Source organism: Rhizopus microsporus (genome assembly GCF_002708625.1).
Source record: "Rhizopus microsporus ATCC 52813 unplaced genomic scaffold scaffold_23, whole genome shotgun sequence".
Lineage (NCBI taxonomy): Eukaryota > Fungi > Mucoromycota > Mucoromycetes > Mucorales > Rhizopodaceae > Rhizopus > Rhizopus microsporus.
In genome coordinates, this window is record NW_019671938.1 from 243,154 (window position 1) to 256,021 (window position 12,868).

The 12,868-nt window shown below is 35.6% G+C and overlaps 4 protein-coding genes across 4 annotated transcripts; all 4 read left to right on the forward strand.

The window, feature by feature from the left end:
- Positions 1-2,764: 2,764 nt before the first annotated feature.
- RHIMIDRAFT_268909 (uncharacterized protein) lies at positions 2,765-3,897 on the forward strand. The gene is made up of 2 exons (XM_023612099.1): positions 2,765-3,023; positions 3,096-3,897. The coding sequence occupies exons 1-2, from the start codon at positions 2,858-2,860 to the stop codon at positions 3,791-3,793; spliced, it is 864 nt and encodes a 287-aa protein (XP_023462282.1). The 5' UTR covers positions 2,765-2,857; the 3' UTR covers positions 3,794-3,897.
- Positions 3,898-7,458: 3,561 nt separating this feature from the next.
- Positions 7,459-9,246, forward strand: RHIMIDRAFT_74324 (tRNA guanosine-2'-O-methyltransferase). Its single transcript, XM_023615637.1, has 6 exons — positions 7,459-7,621; positions 7,679-7,771; positions 7,834-7,907; positions 7,956-8,268; positions 8,317-9,123; positions 9,176-9,246. Exons 1-6 carry the CDS (start codon positions 7,592-7,594, stop codon positions 9,197-9,199), a joined length of 1,341 nt encoding a protein of 446 aa, XP_023462283.1. The 5' UTR covers positions 7,459-7,591; the 3' UTR covers positions 9,200-9,246.
- Positions 9,247-9,456: 210 nt separating this feature from the next.
- On the forward strand, positions 9,457-11,562 carry RHIMIDRAFT_241588 (alpha/beta-hydrolase; the record flags this gene model as incomplete). The annotated part of the gene is made up of 11 exons (XM_023609612.1): positions 9,457-9,562; positions 9,611-9,729; positions 9,778-9,862; positions 9,915-10,048; positions 10,097-10,196; positions 10,246-10,301; positions 10,361-10,668; positions 10,722-10,829; positions 10,877-11,214; positions 11,267-11,345; positions 11,391-11,562. 11 exons carry the CDS (start codon positions 9,457-9,459, stop codon positions 11,560-11,562), a joined length of 1,605 nt encoding a protein of 534 aa, XP_023462284.1.
- RHIMIDRAFT_74354 (RNI-like protein) lies at positions 11,224-12,845 on the forward strand. Its single transcript, XM_023615638.1, has one exon. It carries the CDS (start codon positions 11,667-11,669, stop codon positions 12,666-12,668), a length of 1,002 nt encoding a protein of 333 aa, XP_023462285.1. The 5' UTR covers positions 11,224-11,666; the 3' UTR covers positions 12,669-12,845.
- Positions 12,846-12,868: the final 23 nt, after the last annotated feature.

The following is a 12,868-nucleotide window of genomic DNA, read 5'->3' on the forward strand; positions in this document are numbered from 1 at the left end:
CTCTGTGTAACCATAATATCCCAAAAAAGCTTATTTTTACAAATGCTAAAAATCAGTGCCAGACAATGAAAATGGACCCTTTATATGAACTTTTTTCATTGATCATATTTGTATCAGTTACTTCTCATTTATTGACACTCTTAACCAAAGCACGGAGAGATGAATTAGAATGTTTTGTGTGTATGTCTTTGCTTGGTTTTATTACATCCTTCTTTGTACGGACATTGACTCTAAATAATGGCATCGTCCATTTAAAGAAACAAAAATGATATATCTGACAAACAATACCTTTCTTTATTCCAATTAACAAAGACTCTCGCCTTTTATTCTCATTGATATATATATGCATATATACCCACGTTTTACTTTTTCACTCAATTATTATTCATCTTTCTTTTCCTTGAGTAATGGCTGATGCCCTAAACATCACCAAAGAAAGAGCCTTATGCATACTTTTTTGCAAAGAATATAATCAAGAGAATGTAAACCAACTTGTCAAAAGAATTCAAGATCTTAAAAATATGGATGTTTGCTATATAAACAATACAAGGGAACCTGTCATAGTACCGTTTGATCGTATCCGTTCGGATCCATGGAAATATCAAGCATACACTGTTCTCAGAACTGGCGATAACGAAGTCCGAAATCGACAAACAAAAATAAACCTTGATATTTGTTAGATATTTTCAAAATAAAAATATTTACCAACTATAGGCTGTATAGCCTCTAGCAAAACGGTTGAAAGATTCTTGAACGAGGTATTCTTGGCCGAAAACTCACACAGCGATGACATGTACGAGCGCAGAATCGCGGCACTGAGACTTACCATGAACTCTTTAATCCCATACAACAAGACATTTGAAAAAAGAAGGGAGCTAGCATTCATTCTTTGGTGCGTGGAACATAATGTTAAGCCTGTAAGGGAGATCAAATTTCCGGAGTGTATTCTGTACACATTAAAACACAAACACACAGGTACATAATATGATAAGTTATGCACAGTGTACTTTTACTAAATTCACTCATAGACAATGCGGCCAAGGCCATTGCTAATATCTTGTCTTACCATTAGAAGCGCATAAAGAATTTGAAGGAAGGTGGCCACACAATAGTAGGATATTGCAGGAAATTTATAGTAAACAAGGACAGATATGTCAGAAAAAGATTAATGCAGCGAATGGTCGATAGATTATTTGAGCGATCTTTGGTTGAAAAGGTATTTATTTCACCATGCGTTTCGACATTTGGCTCGATTGCCACAAGGGATACAGGGTTCTATGAACAAATGAAAGACCCTACACATGTTGCAGGTGATATGAAAGGTGTGTTGATAATTTATATATGCATATCTAATAGAGTATACCTGAGTAACTCTTTCAATAGGCCTACTTGTGTACATCTCTGCAACAGAAAAGATGTATCTTGTTGTGTTTGATCTTGCTAGTCTGACCACGGATAAGGATGACCTTTTAAACTATGTTGGGTAAGTAGATGTGCTTTTGATCAAGTGTAGATGGCCTAGCGGTAACATTTAATGGAACAAACAAGAACTTGCAAGGAATAATAGTTGATAATATCCCAGCAAAGAACGAGTATCGCTTTTTCACCAGACATCAACTTTTGAATGATCCAAACGCGTTAAATGATTTTGAAAGAATCTCGTTCCCATCAAAAGATCAAAATAATCCCCCGTTACACGCCGTATGTCTCTTTATAGTTTCTAAGCCATGTATTCTTGAAGTTAACTATAATCTAGCCGATTTATCAAAAAGTAGCGTTTATAAGAACTCAGTGTCTTGTGTCTCTCCCACCTCAGAGGTCTCAAGTCTATCACACGTGTCGACACTCAGTTCTTTTTTTGTTATTTACACAGATAATGAACGTTCAACACGACAAAAGTTTCAATCTACTTGTGGCAGAAGAAGAAAATCTTAAGCAAAGAGCGTTTGCTCACTTTATATATATTTCATAAAAGCACCCAATGTTTGCGCAAATAGTACGCATTCCCACGACTAATTTATCATGGAAAAAACAGACTCTGACTTTTATGACAAGAGTCCCCCACGCAGAGACTTGTAAAAATAAGGAAACGCGTTAACTTTAATAGGAAAAAGGTACCCACAGGTTTACTATTCCAAGTGTAGTCTCGTGTACCTAAGAACATGACCAAAATTGGAGATTCAGCATAAAGGGAAAACCAAGCCACAACAGGAAATTTTAAACTTTTCAGGAATAGGCTGCACATGATTTCAAGTGTTTATGTAAGCAACAACACTTAAACAGTTGTCTCAAACATTGGATGACCTTGTTGGACTCGTCTGGTTTTAATGGGTCGCCTTTTATTGTTTCTATTACCAAAACTAAAAGTAGTGTTGAATGACACCCACATCAGAGTAAAAAAAACTGAATCCATTTATGGGTGACGAATTCCTTTGCTTCGGTGACCTGAACCCTCTCGTGTAATACACAGTAAAGGATATTCATGACTACACCTTGGCGTGAAAATCGCACTCATTTTTTGTAAGCCCATACCGTGACCAAAGGGAAACGAGCCAAGTCATACTCAGCTAGCCACACTAAAAGCGGAATCTCTTTCTAAAAAGATTTTTTTTGGGCAAAAGGAATGGTACGGAAAAGTATAGGGTCTCCGAAACCTTATTAAAAAAAACCATGGTTACAATTTCATCATCAGATCCCAGACTGTGACAAAATGATTTAATTTACTGTCTGATTAAGATTAAATAAGCCTTTTCTTTTTCTTTCTTCTTTTTCGTACTTTTTTCTTTTTCTTTTTCTTATGCATATTTCATCTTTTATAAATCATCAAACACAAGAGCCAAACATAATGCATACTACCATGGCAACCATTCATAATAATAATAATATGATGGAACCACCAGCATATAATAATCAACTGAAAGACCTATTTAGGCACTCAGTTGCGTCTACAGCTACAACAGTGACATCGACGAGCAATTCAACACAACGCCTGAGTACCACTAGTCTATCAGAAGATGATTATTGTAAGTTTAGTTTCGGGATTATCGGAGAGTTAATTGAACAGGAACATTAAATAACAATAAACATTGTCATAGGCCCAAGGCATAGCACTAGTAGCAGTCATCATAGTCACCATAGTAGCAGTAATAACCATTCTATAAAAAGTAAAATTCTCAGCAAAATACAATCAAAGAGAGAGGAGAATGCTATAGCGATTGACCCATGGTGTATATCTGTTCGATATGCACTTGAGCATTCCATTTGTTCAGATTGGATGTATAAATATGAAACCCCTACATTTACGTTTACAAAATCATGGAAGAAGAGATATTTTGTGTTGGTGGATAGAATTGTTTATGTGTTCAAATCAACAAAACCAACAAGTCCAGCAAAAGAGCATTTTGTGTTGACAGCAGACACGTTTGTTTTTGTCACGGAAGAATTTAAAAAGGGATATGTTATTGAACTAAGGAAACCACACTTTAAATGGTATATCCGGTGTGATTCAGTCAATCAAATGAAACAGTGGTTGGAGCTCATGAAAAAGATAGTTGCATGTATCAAGATTGGATATAATGGTTTATTGACTCACTCGATACTATCCTCCATTAAATTGACGGATGATTACAAGATACTTATACCTCAATCCTATCCAAAGACGCGTCCTTCTTCTCATTACTCCAGAAGGTCTATGACTGACATACCCGATTGGGAAACAATGATTATCCCACCACAGTTACCTCCTCCTCGAACAAAACCACCACCAGTCCCTTTACCTACTGTTTCCGAATAATTTGTATATTTTATTTATTCTATTTGTTATTATTTTATTATGGTACATTGTATATTAATTTCATAAGACCCCCCTTTTTGTACATTTAACAACAATAAACATTTTTTTCTTTTTTTACTAATAATAAAATATAATGTATCACATAATCAGTTTGACATCATCTTGTAGTAATCATTATTCTAAAGTCTTCTTCAATGGGTTCAATTTATAAATGATTCTCATTTCCTTAATTATATCATTTCTATATCTATATTGCACACTATCAGTGGGATCATTTCTAAAAATATCCATCATCCGTTTGAAGTGAAGATTGGGTATCTAAGCGATGACCAATTACTTTTATGTATATTTATATACCAACAGTTGTGCCATAGCTATTATACCACTTATCTAAACAACCTTGTCATACTTGTTGTAAACTATCGGTACTTCTTTATAAAGGAAAAACTCCCAGGTTACTATCATGATGTGTTGCAGGTTGTACATTTGAGTAATGAGATAACAACATCAAAAAACTTCACTTGAGGATTGAATTTGTATGATTCATGATGTTCTATAGCTTGTATAATTCTATTTCTTTATGTGTTTTATCACAAACTAACCCAAAGTCATTAAAGTCTCTGACTGAGCTGAGTTTCTAATTGTCCAATGTTCCCCAGTCGTCCTTTCCATTAAGGAATTTTCGCATCAAAAAAAACTTCTCTGCCGTTCGGATTCTTTACGGTAACGGAATGTCTTTCAAACGACAGAATATAGTCCATTAAACGGACTACTGTGACTTAGTTGTACAATTTAGATGGATTATATGGCTGAAAGCTTTGTATACCCTTTGTGTGAGGACAAGGTTTTACTGGCATTTCTTGATTCGCTTTTTATTGTAAATCAGTCTTTTCTGGTATTCGTGTAGTCATAAAAACTCCAGATCAACACAAGTACAGCAATATAAATGAACACAAGTGAATCTTGATTTCAAATACTAGAGTGCCTTTCTCAACACAGTGCTCACGGCACCGTGAAATTTTATTGCGCGCACCTACGGCTTTTCCAAACTGCGTTGCTGAATAAATGAAACTGCATTGCCGAAAGGCTTTCTAGCTCAGCTATTTTGTACGACTCTTGAAAGCTTAACCAAATATAAAAGGCGGGGCTCTTTTGTTTTACAAAGATTAAAGTTGCAGCTCATCTTTGGGTTTCTTTTCCTTGATATACTTAGGAGGCATTATCTGCTTCATTAAGATGGTCAATTCATACTTATGATTACCTAGGTTTTCCTATGATTAGTTTTTTGAAAGTGGCTTTATGTCCCTTTATTTTATACTAATATGGGCAAAGCAAGAAAATGCGCACAACTCAATGAGAAGAGCAACAGTAGTGTATTCACTTTCAATTGTTGAGATTATTCCGAGAATGAGCAATACAACGAGACTGGCCACAAAACACGTTTATATAACGCGCCATGCCCAGTTCTCATTGATCGTGATGAATTCATGCTTTTTATACTATTGAGCTTTCTCTTTTTTCTGGTTATTAATAAAAAAAAAAAAAGTCATATAGAGTCTTATCGACATGTATTTTTTTTGTGTTATTGTGACTGTATCACAAAGATGTGCACGCGAGGGGAAAACGTCAAGAACCTGCCAAAGTTAACACGAATGGATTGAAAGGAAGAAATTGTCAACAAAGTAAAACTGTATAACGACAACTCTCAACTCAACACTAGCAGACGAACGTCAAGCGAGTAACTTTCTGAAATCTGTTTCTTTTGTTACTGCTTCAGATGCTAAAAATGTCAGACTTCCAATCATGGACCAAGATGTCGCCAGCCGTGCAGTCTATATGTTGTAGACGAACACTTTTAGCTTTTCATTTCAAAACAGCTTGAAATCACTGAGAATAGAAATCGAACAATGGATGGGTCTTGTTTGGTTATACACTCTTTCCGGAAAGTAAATTCGCCTGTGATCGAAAATAAATGCACCCAATGGTGAGAACAAAATTCATGTATGAAATGTAAATTCGCCGTCGTCAAGAATATTTTCGTTGTACCAGCCTTGACATCCATGGATAACTGTTTTTCCAAGTTGAGATATCGTATTGAAACCGTTGTAATGTTATCAGAATAATAATAAATACAAAAAGAATATGGCTCACTATCTCATTTGACAGTAATATTAACAGGTGGGCTGTCTTGGAGTTGAAATTAACCTAATATTAGAAATCACCCTCTTTAATCTTTTTGTAGAATCAGAAGAACATGTAGTCGTATTTGGCAATGCATATTCTTGAATAATCACCATGTAGCTTTCTCCTATTTGATATGATATCTTTGTTCCGAGTACTTGATCCTGAAGCCTGTTTGAAAAAGAAAAACATATTAAAACACATTTTAATTGAGTCCTTTTTTGCTTCTTTACAGCAGTTATCAAATGTCTCTCTGAATGTTCAAAGATTCACCAATCAAAACTAGTCTGCCCTCATGGTCCTTGCTCTGACTCGCTTGTCTCGCCCTCTCTGCTCTCTGGCGTGTATCTGGAACGTTCCTCAATAGTCTCTTCTGACACCCTGGATTCTCTCAGTCCTCCGTTCCTTTTTTAACTTTCCTGGGTAGTTATCGCTACCCTCCCCAGAATGCACCTTGGTGGTAAGTAAAGCTAATATTAGGATATGTGCTCTAATACTAACATACTTTTTCTACATATACTCCTTATTTCTCTCTCTTTTGACATAATGTCGTTTTATTCAAACATATTTTTCTTTGTCGTCTTTTTACATAAATAATTTTTTTATTTTACGACAATATTTTATAAAATTAACGTCAATAATTAATAAAAATACAGTATTAAGTAGCAAACGCACCTTAAACGCTTATAAAGGGGGCAACTGATACTGAAAGCAATGCTTTAGCGTTGGCTGAAGACTTCAATTTGGCTTACGAAACAAATCAAACTGACCTGAGTGAACTGTAATGTAATTGAGTTTTAGAGAGAAGAAAAGGAATAAAGATTATCGTATAACAAAAATGTAATGTCTCTTTTATTCAATAATTCTATGGGATATTTATACTCTTTGGATATTCACAGTTGTTCGATGTTCGATAAGTATATGGTTAACTTGGATTCCATATTCATCTTCGGATCCGAATTCTGTTTTAGTCATTTGGTGCGACTTGCTTCTTCGTCACACCAACCCAGTCATGAAAAAGAGTAATGCAACATTTAAAAAAGGGGATGCTCGTCCAAAAAAAAAAGCCTTTTTTATATATTCTCTGTTTCTTATACTATCGAAGGCGTATATGCTGGAAAAAATTGTTTGTCAAAAGTGTGGCTCTGATTGTAAATCTATTGTGGACTTCAAGAACGGTTATTTATTTTTTTGCTGCGAAAACCTATATATTGAGGATGTAGCGTGGCAAATAAAAGATGATTCAGGAATGCTAGAACAATCAATACATTGCTTGTACTATTACAAGTTAAATCAAAGCCTTGAAGATGCATTAAAGAATTTCAGCACGAATGAAGTTGAATTGGCTTAATAAAACCATGGTTATTTATAATGACGTGTACAAGAATTATCATAACAATACGAATAAAATAAAGCTTTTCTGTTTAATACAGAAAAGAAGTAATGCTCTTTTGAAAGTTGTCTGAAAGGTTGTCAAAGTACCATAATCATTAACCACTGCCGAGTGTAGCCCTTTTCTAATCCCTCTCTTAAGCTGAGTTTTTCGTGGCTTTGGTTGGCGCCTTTTTTTTTATGGAAATACCAAAAAATCTTGTTTGATTTCAAGTATAGCAAATTATGCCTAGTTTCCTTGTACAATTTGCTCAGGTTAGTTTTTATATATAGTCATTAATATTTTCTTTTCTAAAGAAAGAAATGATATAGTTCCATGACGAGTTCCGATTACCGGAATTGCTCGCACTTGCAAAACTTGAAAATGTAGATATTAAATATGAACCTGACAACTATAAACTGAATGTAAAAAGAGAAAGAGAGAGAGGAAAAAACATCATATAGACTATAAGCTTATTCTATTGTAGAATCCTTTCTTTAAAGTTGAACTGAACTCGGTACAAGACGCACAAAAGCTTGTTAAACGAGCTATTCTGATCAAGTAAGAAGCAATTATACAAGAGAATATACATTTATACTTTACATATAGACACATTTTTGAGCTTTGGGGAGAAGGATCAACCTATGAAGAACTTCATTCACAAGTCAAAAAGACGTCAGATCGTTGGAACGAATACATGACTTGTTCTTTCAAATTTGTGGTATCAGCTTTTGGCTCAACTATTAATGCCAAAGATCAACTAAAGATCATCAATTCATTTTCCTACCTTGGATTCGAAGGACCCATTGACATGAAAAATCCAGACGTCCAGTTTCATGTATTAGCTGACCATGGCATCGAGAATGCTTTTACCAACAAGCGTACTCAAACTGAACCTCATTACATTTATATGGGAAAACTGGCAAGTGTGACGACACACTTTGATAACAAAATCTAATGTATTTCTTAGGTTGCTACTGGTAGTCGAGAGCTTGTCAACAAGTACAATTTAAAAAAGAGAAAATACTTGGGTACAACATCTATGGATGCCGAATTATCACTTGTCATGGCAAATCAAGCATTAGCCGCACCAGGAAAGATTGTGTACGATCCATTTGTGGGAACAGGCAGCTTTTTGTTCACCTGCGCTCATTTTGGAGCTTATACATTGGGATCAGATATTGACGGTAGACAGATCAGAGGAAAGGGCGAGAAAGGTATTCGCTCCAATGTGGAACAGTATAACTTGCAGGGCCGAGTATTGGATACACTCGTGTTTGATATTTGTCATAATCCTTGGAGAACGACGGAATGGATAGATGCCATCGTGACAGATCCTCCCTATGGTGTCCGTGCAGGAGCCAAAAAACTAGGGAGAAATGATGGTAAAGAGTTGGCAATGAGAACTTATGATGGTATACCAATGCATACAAGGGATGACTATTATCCACCTACAAAGCCATATGAAATGTCAGAAGTCCTTGTTGATCTTTTGAAATTTTCTGCTCGACATCTTACAGTGGGCGGACGGTTGGTTTATTGGTTACCTACTGTTGTAGATGAGTACTCCAACACGGATGTTCCTCAACATCCATGCATGAAGTTGGTGGCAAATAGTGAGCAAAACTTTGGACAGTGGTCTCGAAGATTGATTACTATGGAAAAGATCAAGGCATGGACTAAAGAAGATGATTTAACAGAGACCGAAAAAGCAGAAATAATTGAGAAAGGACAAGAAGATCCAAAACGACCAGGTCATTTCTTGTTCCGTGAAAAGGTAAACAATCTTTGTGTGTTTGCATAAACGATAATAACGCTATTGAATATAGTACTTTAACTTTGGACGTACTTGATTCTGTAGATAACTTGTAGAATAATAAAAAGATTATAGAAAGTACGCACAAAAGTATCGTTTTTATCAAAAGATACTATTATTTTTTTGCCTAATTTCAATGACAAAAAAAAGGCACAACTTCATTTATGGATCAACTGACATCATGTCTGGAATTTGACGTGGTGCAAAAAATTGGTGTGACCAAAACAATGACTTTATACTTTTTGTAAGGACTTTTTCGTTTTTTTTTTTTTATTTTTTATTTTCTTCTTCAAAATGACGACTGTTCATATTACAAATGGAAATGGTGAACAAATTGTAGGAATATTACAAGAGAAATCTAGAGAGAAAAGACTTGTCCTAATTGTTCATGGAGAACAAGGTACACATAAACCGTACACTAGAGCTGCGTATTATTTACTTTTATAAGGACATAAAAATCATTTATATCAAGAAAGCTTGGCCAAGCAGTTACCATACAGCTCTTTTCGTTTTGACTTTTGTGGTAACGGAGATAGTGATGGTCAACCTGGTTATGACCATATAGAAGTAAAAAAAAAACGTGTCTATACTGTGTCGTATTAAAATTTAATATAGAAAGATGCTGAAGATATCCATTATGTGGCTAGTCATTTTGAGTCACACGGATATGAAATCTATGCCATCATTGGCTTTGGCAGAGGTAATCATGAAAATGTAAAAACATATGGGTCATTGAACACACGATCGAACAGGCTCTCTTAGTGGATTAAAATATGCAAATACGTGCGAGAGACCATTAAGTCATTTCGTTAATATCGCTGCGCCTTTTCTCACGAAAGATGATGCATTGATTTCACAACAAGATAAAGCGTCTTTAGAAAAGAATGTGAGTAGAGCCTCTAGATGATATAGCAACTGATAGATACCATCATAGGGATACTTCATGTGGAAGGTCTATCAGAAAGGAAGATTAAACGATTTCAAAGTGAATCGTGAAGCATACGAGGCTTATGCTGCTTGGGATAACTCTCACGGTAGGACAGTGCACCTTTGATGTGACCATAGTTAATCTCTTTGTATTAGTCATACATATGCCTAAAGCAACGTGTGTCTTAACTATTCACAGTATAGACGATAAGGTCACACACCATAGCGTTGAATCTATCATTGGAGTTCTAACAGAAAAGTGATCGTATAGGTTGTACCTGCATATCACGCGGCCATGTTTGCAAACAAGATTTCAAATCACACACTCATGTTGCTACCCAACACAGATCACCAATTTATGAGTCACCATGATGACTTGATCGACATTATTCTGAAATACTTTGATAAACACGAAAAGGATGCTTATCGAAAAGCAGTGGCTATGGGTCAACATGTCAGTGTGGTCATTCCTCGTTGGATTGATGTGGAAGGAGTCATGAATTTCAGAGATGTTGGTGGCTGGCCAATTAAGGATGGCAGTGGATATATACGAGAGAGAATCATCTTTAGATGTGGACAGTGAGTAGTGATTCATGATGAAATCAGTTATAATGAACTTATTTTTTTTGCAGTCTTGCAGGTATCACGCCTAAAGGAATAGAAACTCTAAAAAGACTCAATGTCATTGCTGTCTTCGATTTCCGTTCAGAGCCAGAAATTGAGAGACAAGGACATATGCCGTAAGATAGATAAACACTTAAAGCGAAATCCTTATTCACTTGAACAGAGATATTCATGGTGTCACTCATGTCCCATCGGCCATGTTTACCAAGGCAGATTATTCACCAGCAGCAATGGCTAGTCGATGGAAGGGCTATTTTGAAGGTCCCTATGGATTTCCTAAAGTGTACTCTGTTATATTAGAAAAAGGAGCACCTTACTATAGAAAAATATTTTTGCATTTGCTCCAAAACCACTCAATTCACTCCAACAAGTCGATTATTGTTCATTGCACGGCAGGAAAAGATCGCACGGGTATCTTTTGTATGTTATTGTTAGGTTTATGTGGGGTGGATGATGAAATTATTGCAAATGAGTATGGACTGAGCAGCCTTGGTTATTGGGGTAAGATATACCTAAAAAAAAAAAAAAAAGAATGATACTCATGTACATCTAGAACCTGAAGAAGAATTACAAAGGAAGGCGGTTCATCTGAACGTAACAGTGGATGATGTTCGCATTGTTACATCAGCACCGTAAGTGAGATGAATGCAAGTAAGAATAATATTAACACACATTAGATACATTGCTATGAAGGAAACGATTCGTCTAGTAAAAGAGAAATATGGAAGTATTGAAGGATATATAAGAAATGAGTGTGGATTAAGACAAGAAGAAATACAAGGAATTAGAGATTTAATGATTGTTCCAATTCGATTTGAAGAACGTCAATTGTTTAGACCAAAGATTTAACTTGCAATTTAATAACAAACTTGGGGTCAGTCCTTTCTTTTATAACAATAATAATTTCCGTATTTCTGTTCGTTCTCTGTCTCTTTTTCTTTTTTTTACATAAAATGAATACCCTACAGAATAATTCTACACCTTTAGCCTTACAAATACCAGAGATCATATGTCAAATATTGTCATGGATCATCGAAGACAAGTCGATGAATAATACATATAAACAAATCTATCAATGCCTATTCGTCAATTCACTTTGGCATGATTGTACATCTCGATACTTGTGGAAGCATATCGTATTTGAAGATAGCAAATCAGAATATGAATCATTTAAAAAGTTTACATCCACCATAACTCAAAGCAACGTAAAATATTATAAAGCGATTCGATCCATTCAATTGCGTAAAATCAAGGAAAAATCTCTGAATGGCCTCTTACAGCAAGTAGCACCGTGTATCAACCGATTAGAAAAGCTGGACTTTTATATCTGTGATTACCTTTCGGACATTTCACTCGACTTGTTTGTGAAAAATAACGTCTATTCGACCCTCACTTACATATCTTTGGCTGGATGCAACAAGATCACGGATAGTTTTATCATGTCTGTTGCGCATCATTGTCCAAGACTATCACACTTGGACCTACGAGCCTGTGGCCAAATATCCGATGCTTCCATCTCTGTCATTGCTGAAAAATGTCGAAACTTACATCACTTGAATGTGGGAAGAGTGCGAGATAGAGACAGAATATCGATCCAATCTATTTCTTTGATTGCAAAATATACCAAAGTGGCTGTTCTAGGCTTAGCTGGATGTGATATGACGGACGAATGCTTGGTGCTGCTTGCTAAGCACAGAGGAAAGAAATTAGAACGAATATCGGTCAATAACTGCTATAAACTAACCAACAAGACCATTCAAGCCTTTGTCAAATATTGTCCAAACTTGTCTGTGTTTGAAATGAAGGAGTGTCACTGGATTGACGACTGGTCTTGTGTTGCAGAATTGGTTCAAAGGCGCGTTCTATTGACTCTATGTGATCAACAAAATAAAGCTTGTGTCGAATGGGCGCGTAGGCATGGGAGGGTCATGAATGTGAAAGCACCAGTTAAATAAAATGGACTTTATTCCTATAATCTATGGTTTTTTCTTTTTCGTAATCCTATAAACAAGTCGAAAGATGGGTTGCATATATTTAAAGAATGGGATAGTCGATGTCTTATTGAGTGCGGCGGCATCTGTTTTATTATTATTATTACTGGGTGCGACTTTATTTTCCGTCCTACATCTTCTCTCCTTTTTTTATCCTTTTTTCT

What these genes read in the sequence shown, in the direction of transcription:
- RHIMIDRAFT_268909 (XM_023612099.1), top strand. Translation starts at nt 2,858, where the DNA reads ATGGCAACCATTCATAATAATAATAATATGATGGAACCACCAGCATAT. An exon ending in TCTATCAGAAGATGATTATT is followed by an intron (nt 3,024 to 3,095) that starts GTAAGTTTAGTT and finishes ACATTGTCATAG; the next exon opens with GCCCAAGGCATAGCACTAGT.
- RHIMIDRAFT_74324 (XM_023615637.1), top strand. Translation starts at nt 7,592, where the DNA reads ATGCCTAGTTTCCTTGTACAATTTGCTCAG. An exon ending in CTGACAACTATAAACTGAAT is followed by an intron (nt 7,772 to 7,833) that starts GTAAAAAGAGAA and finishes ATTCTATTGTAG; the next exon opens with AATCCTTTCTTTAAAGTTGA. An exon ending in AAACGAGCTATTCTGATCAA is followed by an intron (nt 7,908 to 7,955) that starts GTAAGAAGCAAT and finishes CTTTACATATAG; the next exon opens with ACACATTTTTGAGCTTTGGG.
- RHIMIDRAFT_74354 (XM_023615638.1), top strand. Translation starts at nt 11,667, where the DNA reads ATGAATACCCTACAGAATAATTCTACACCTTTAGCCTTACAAATACCA.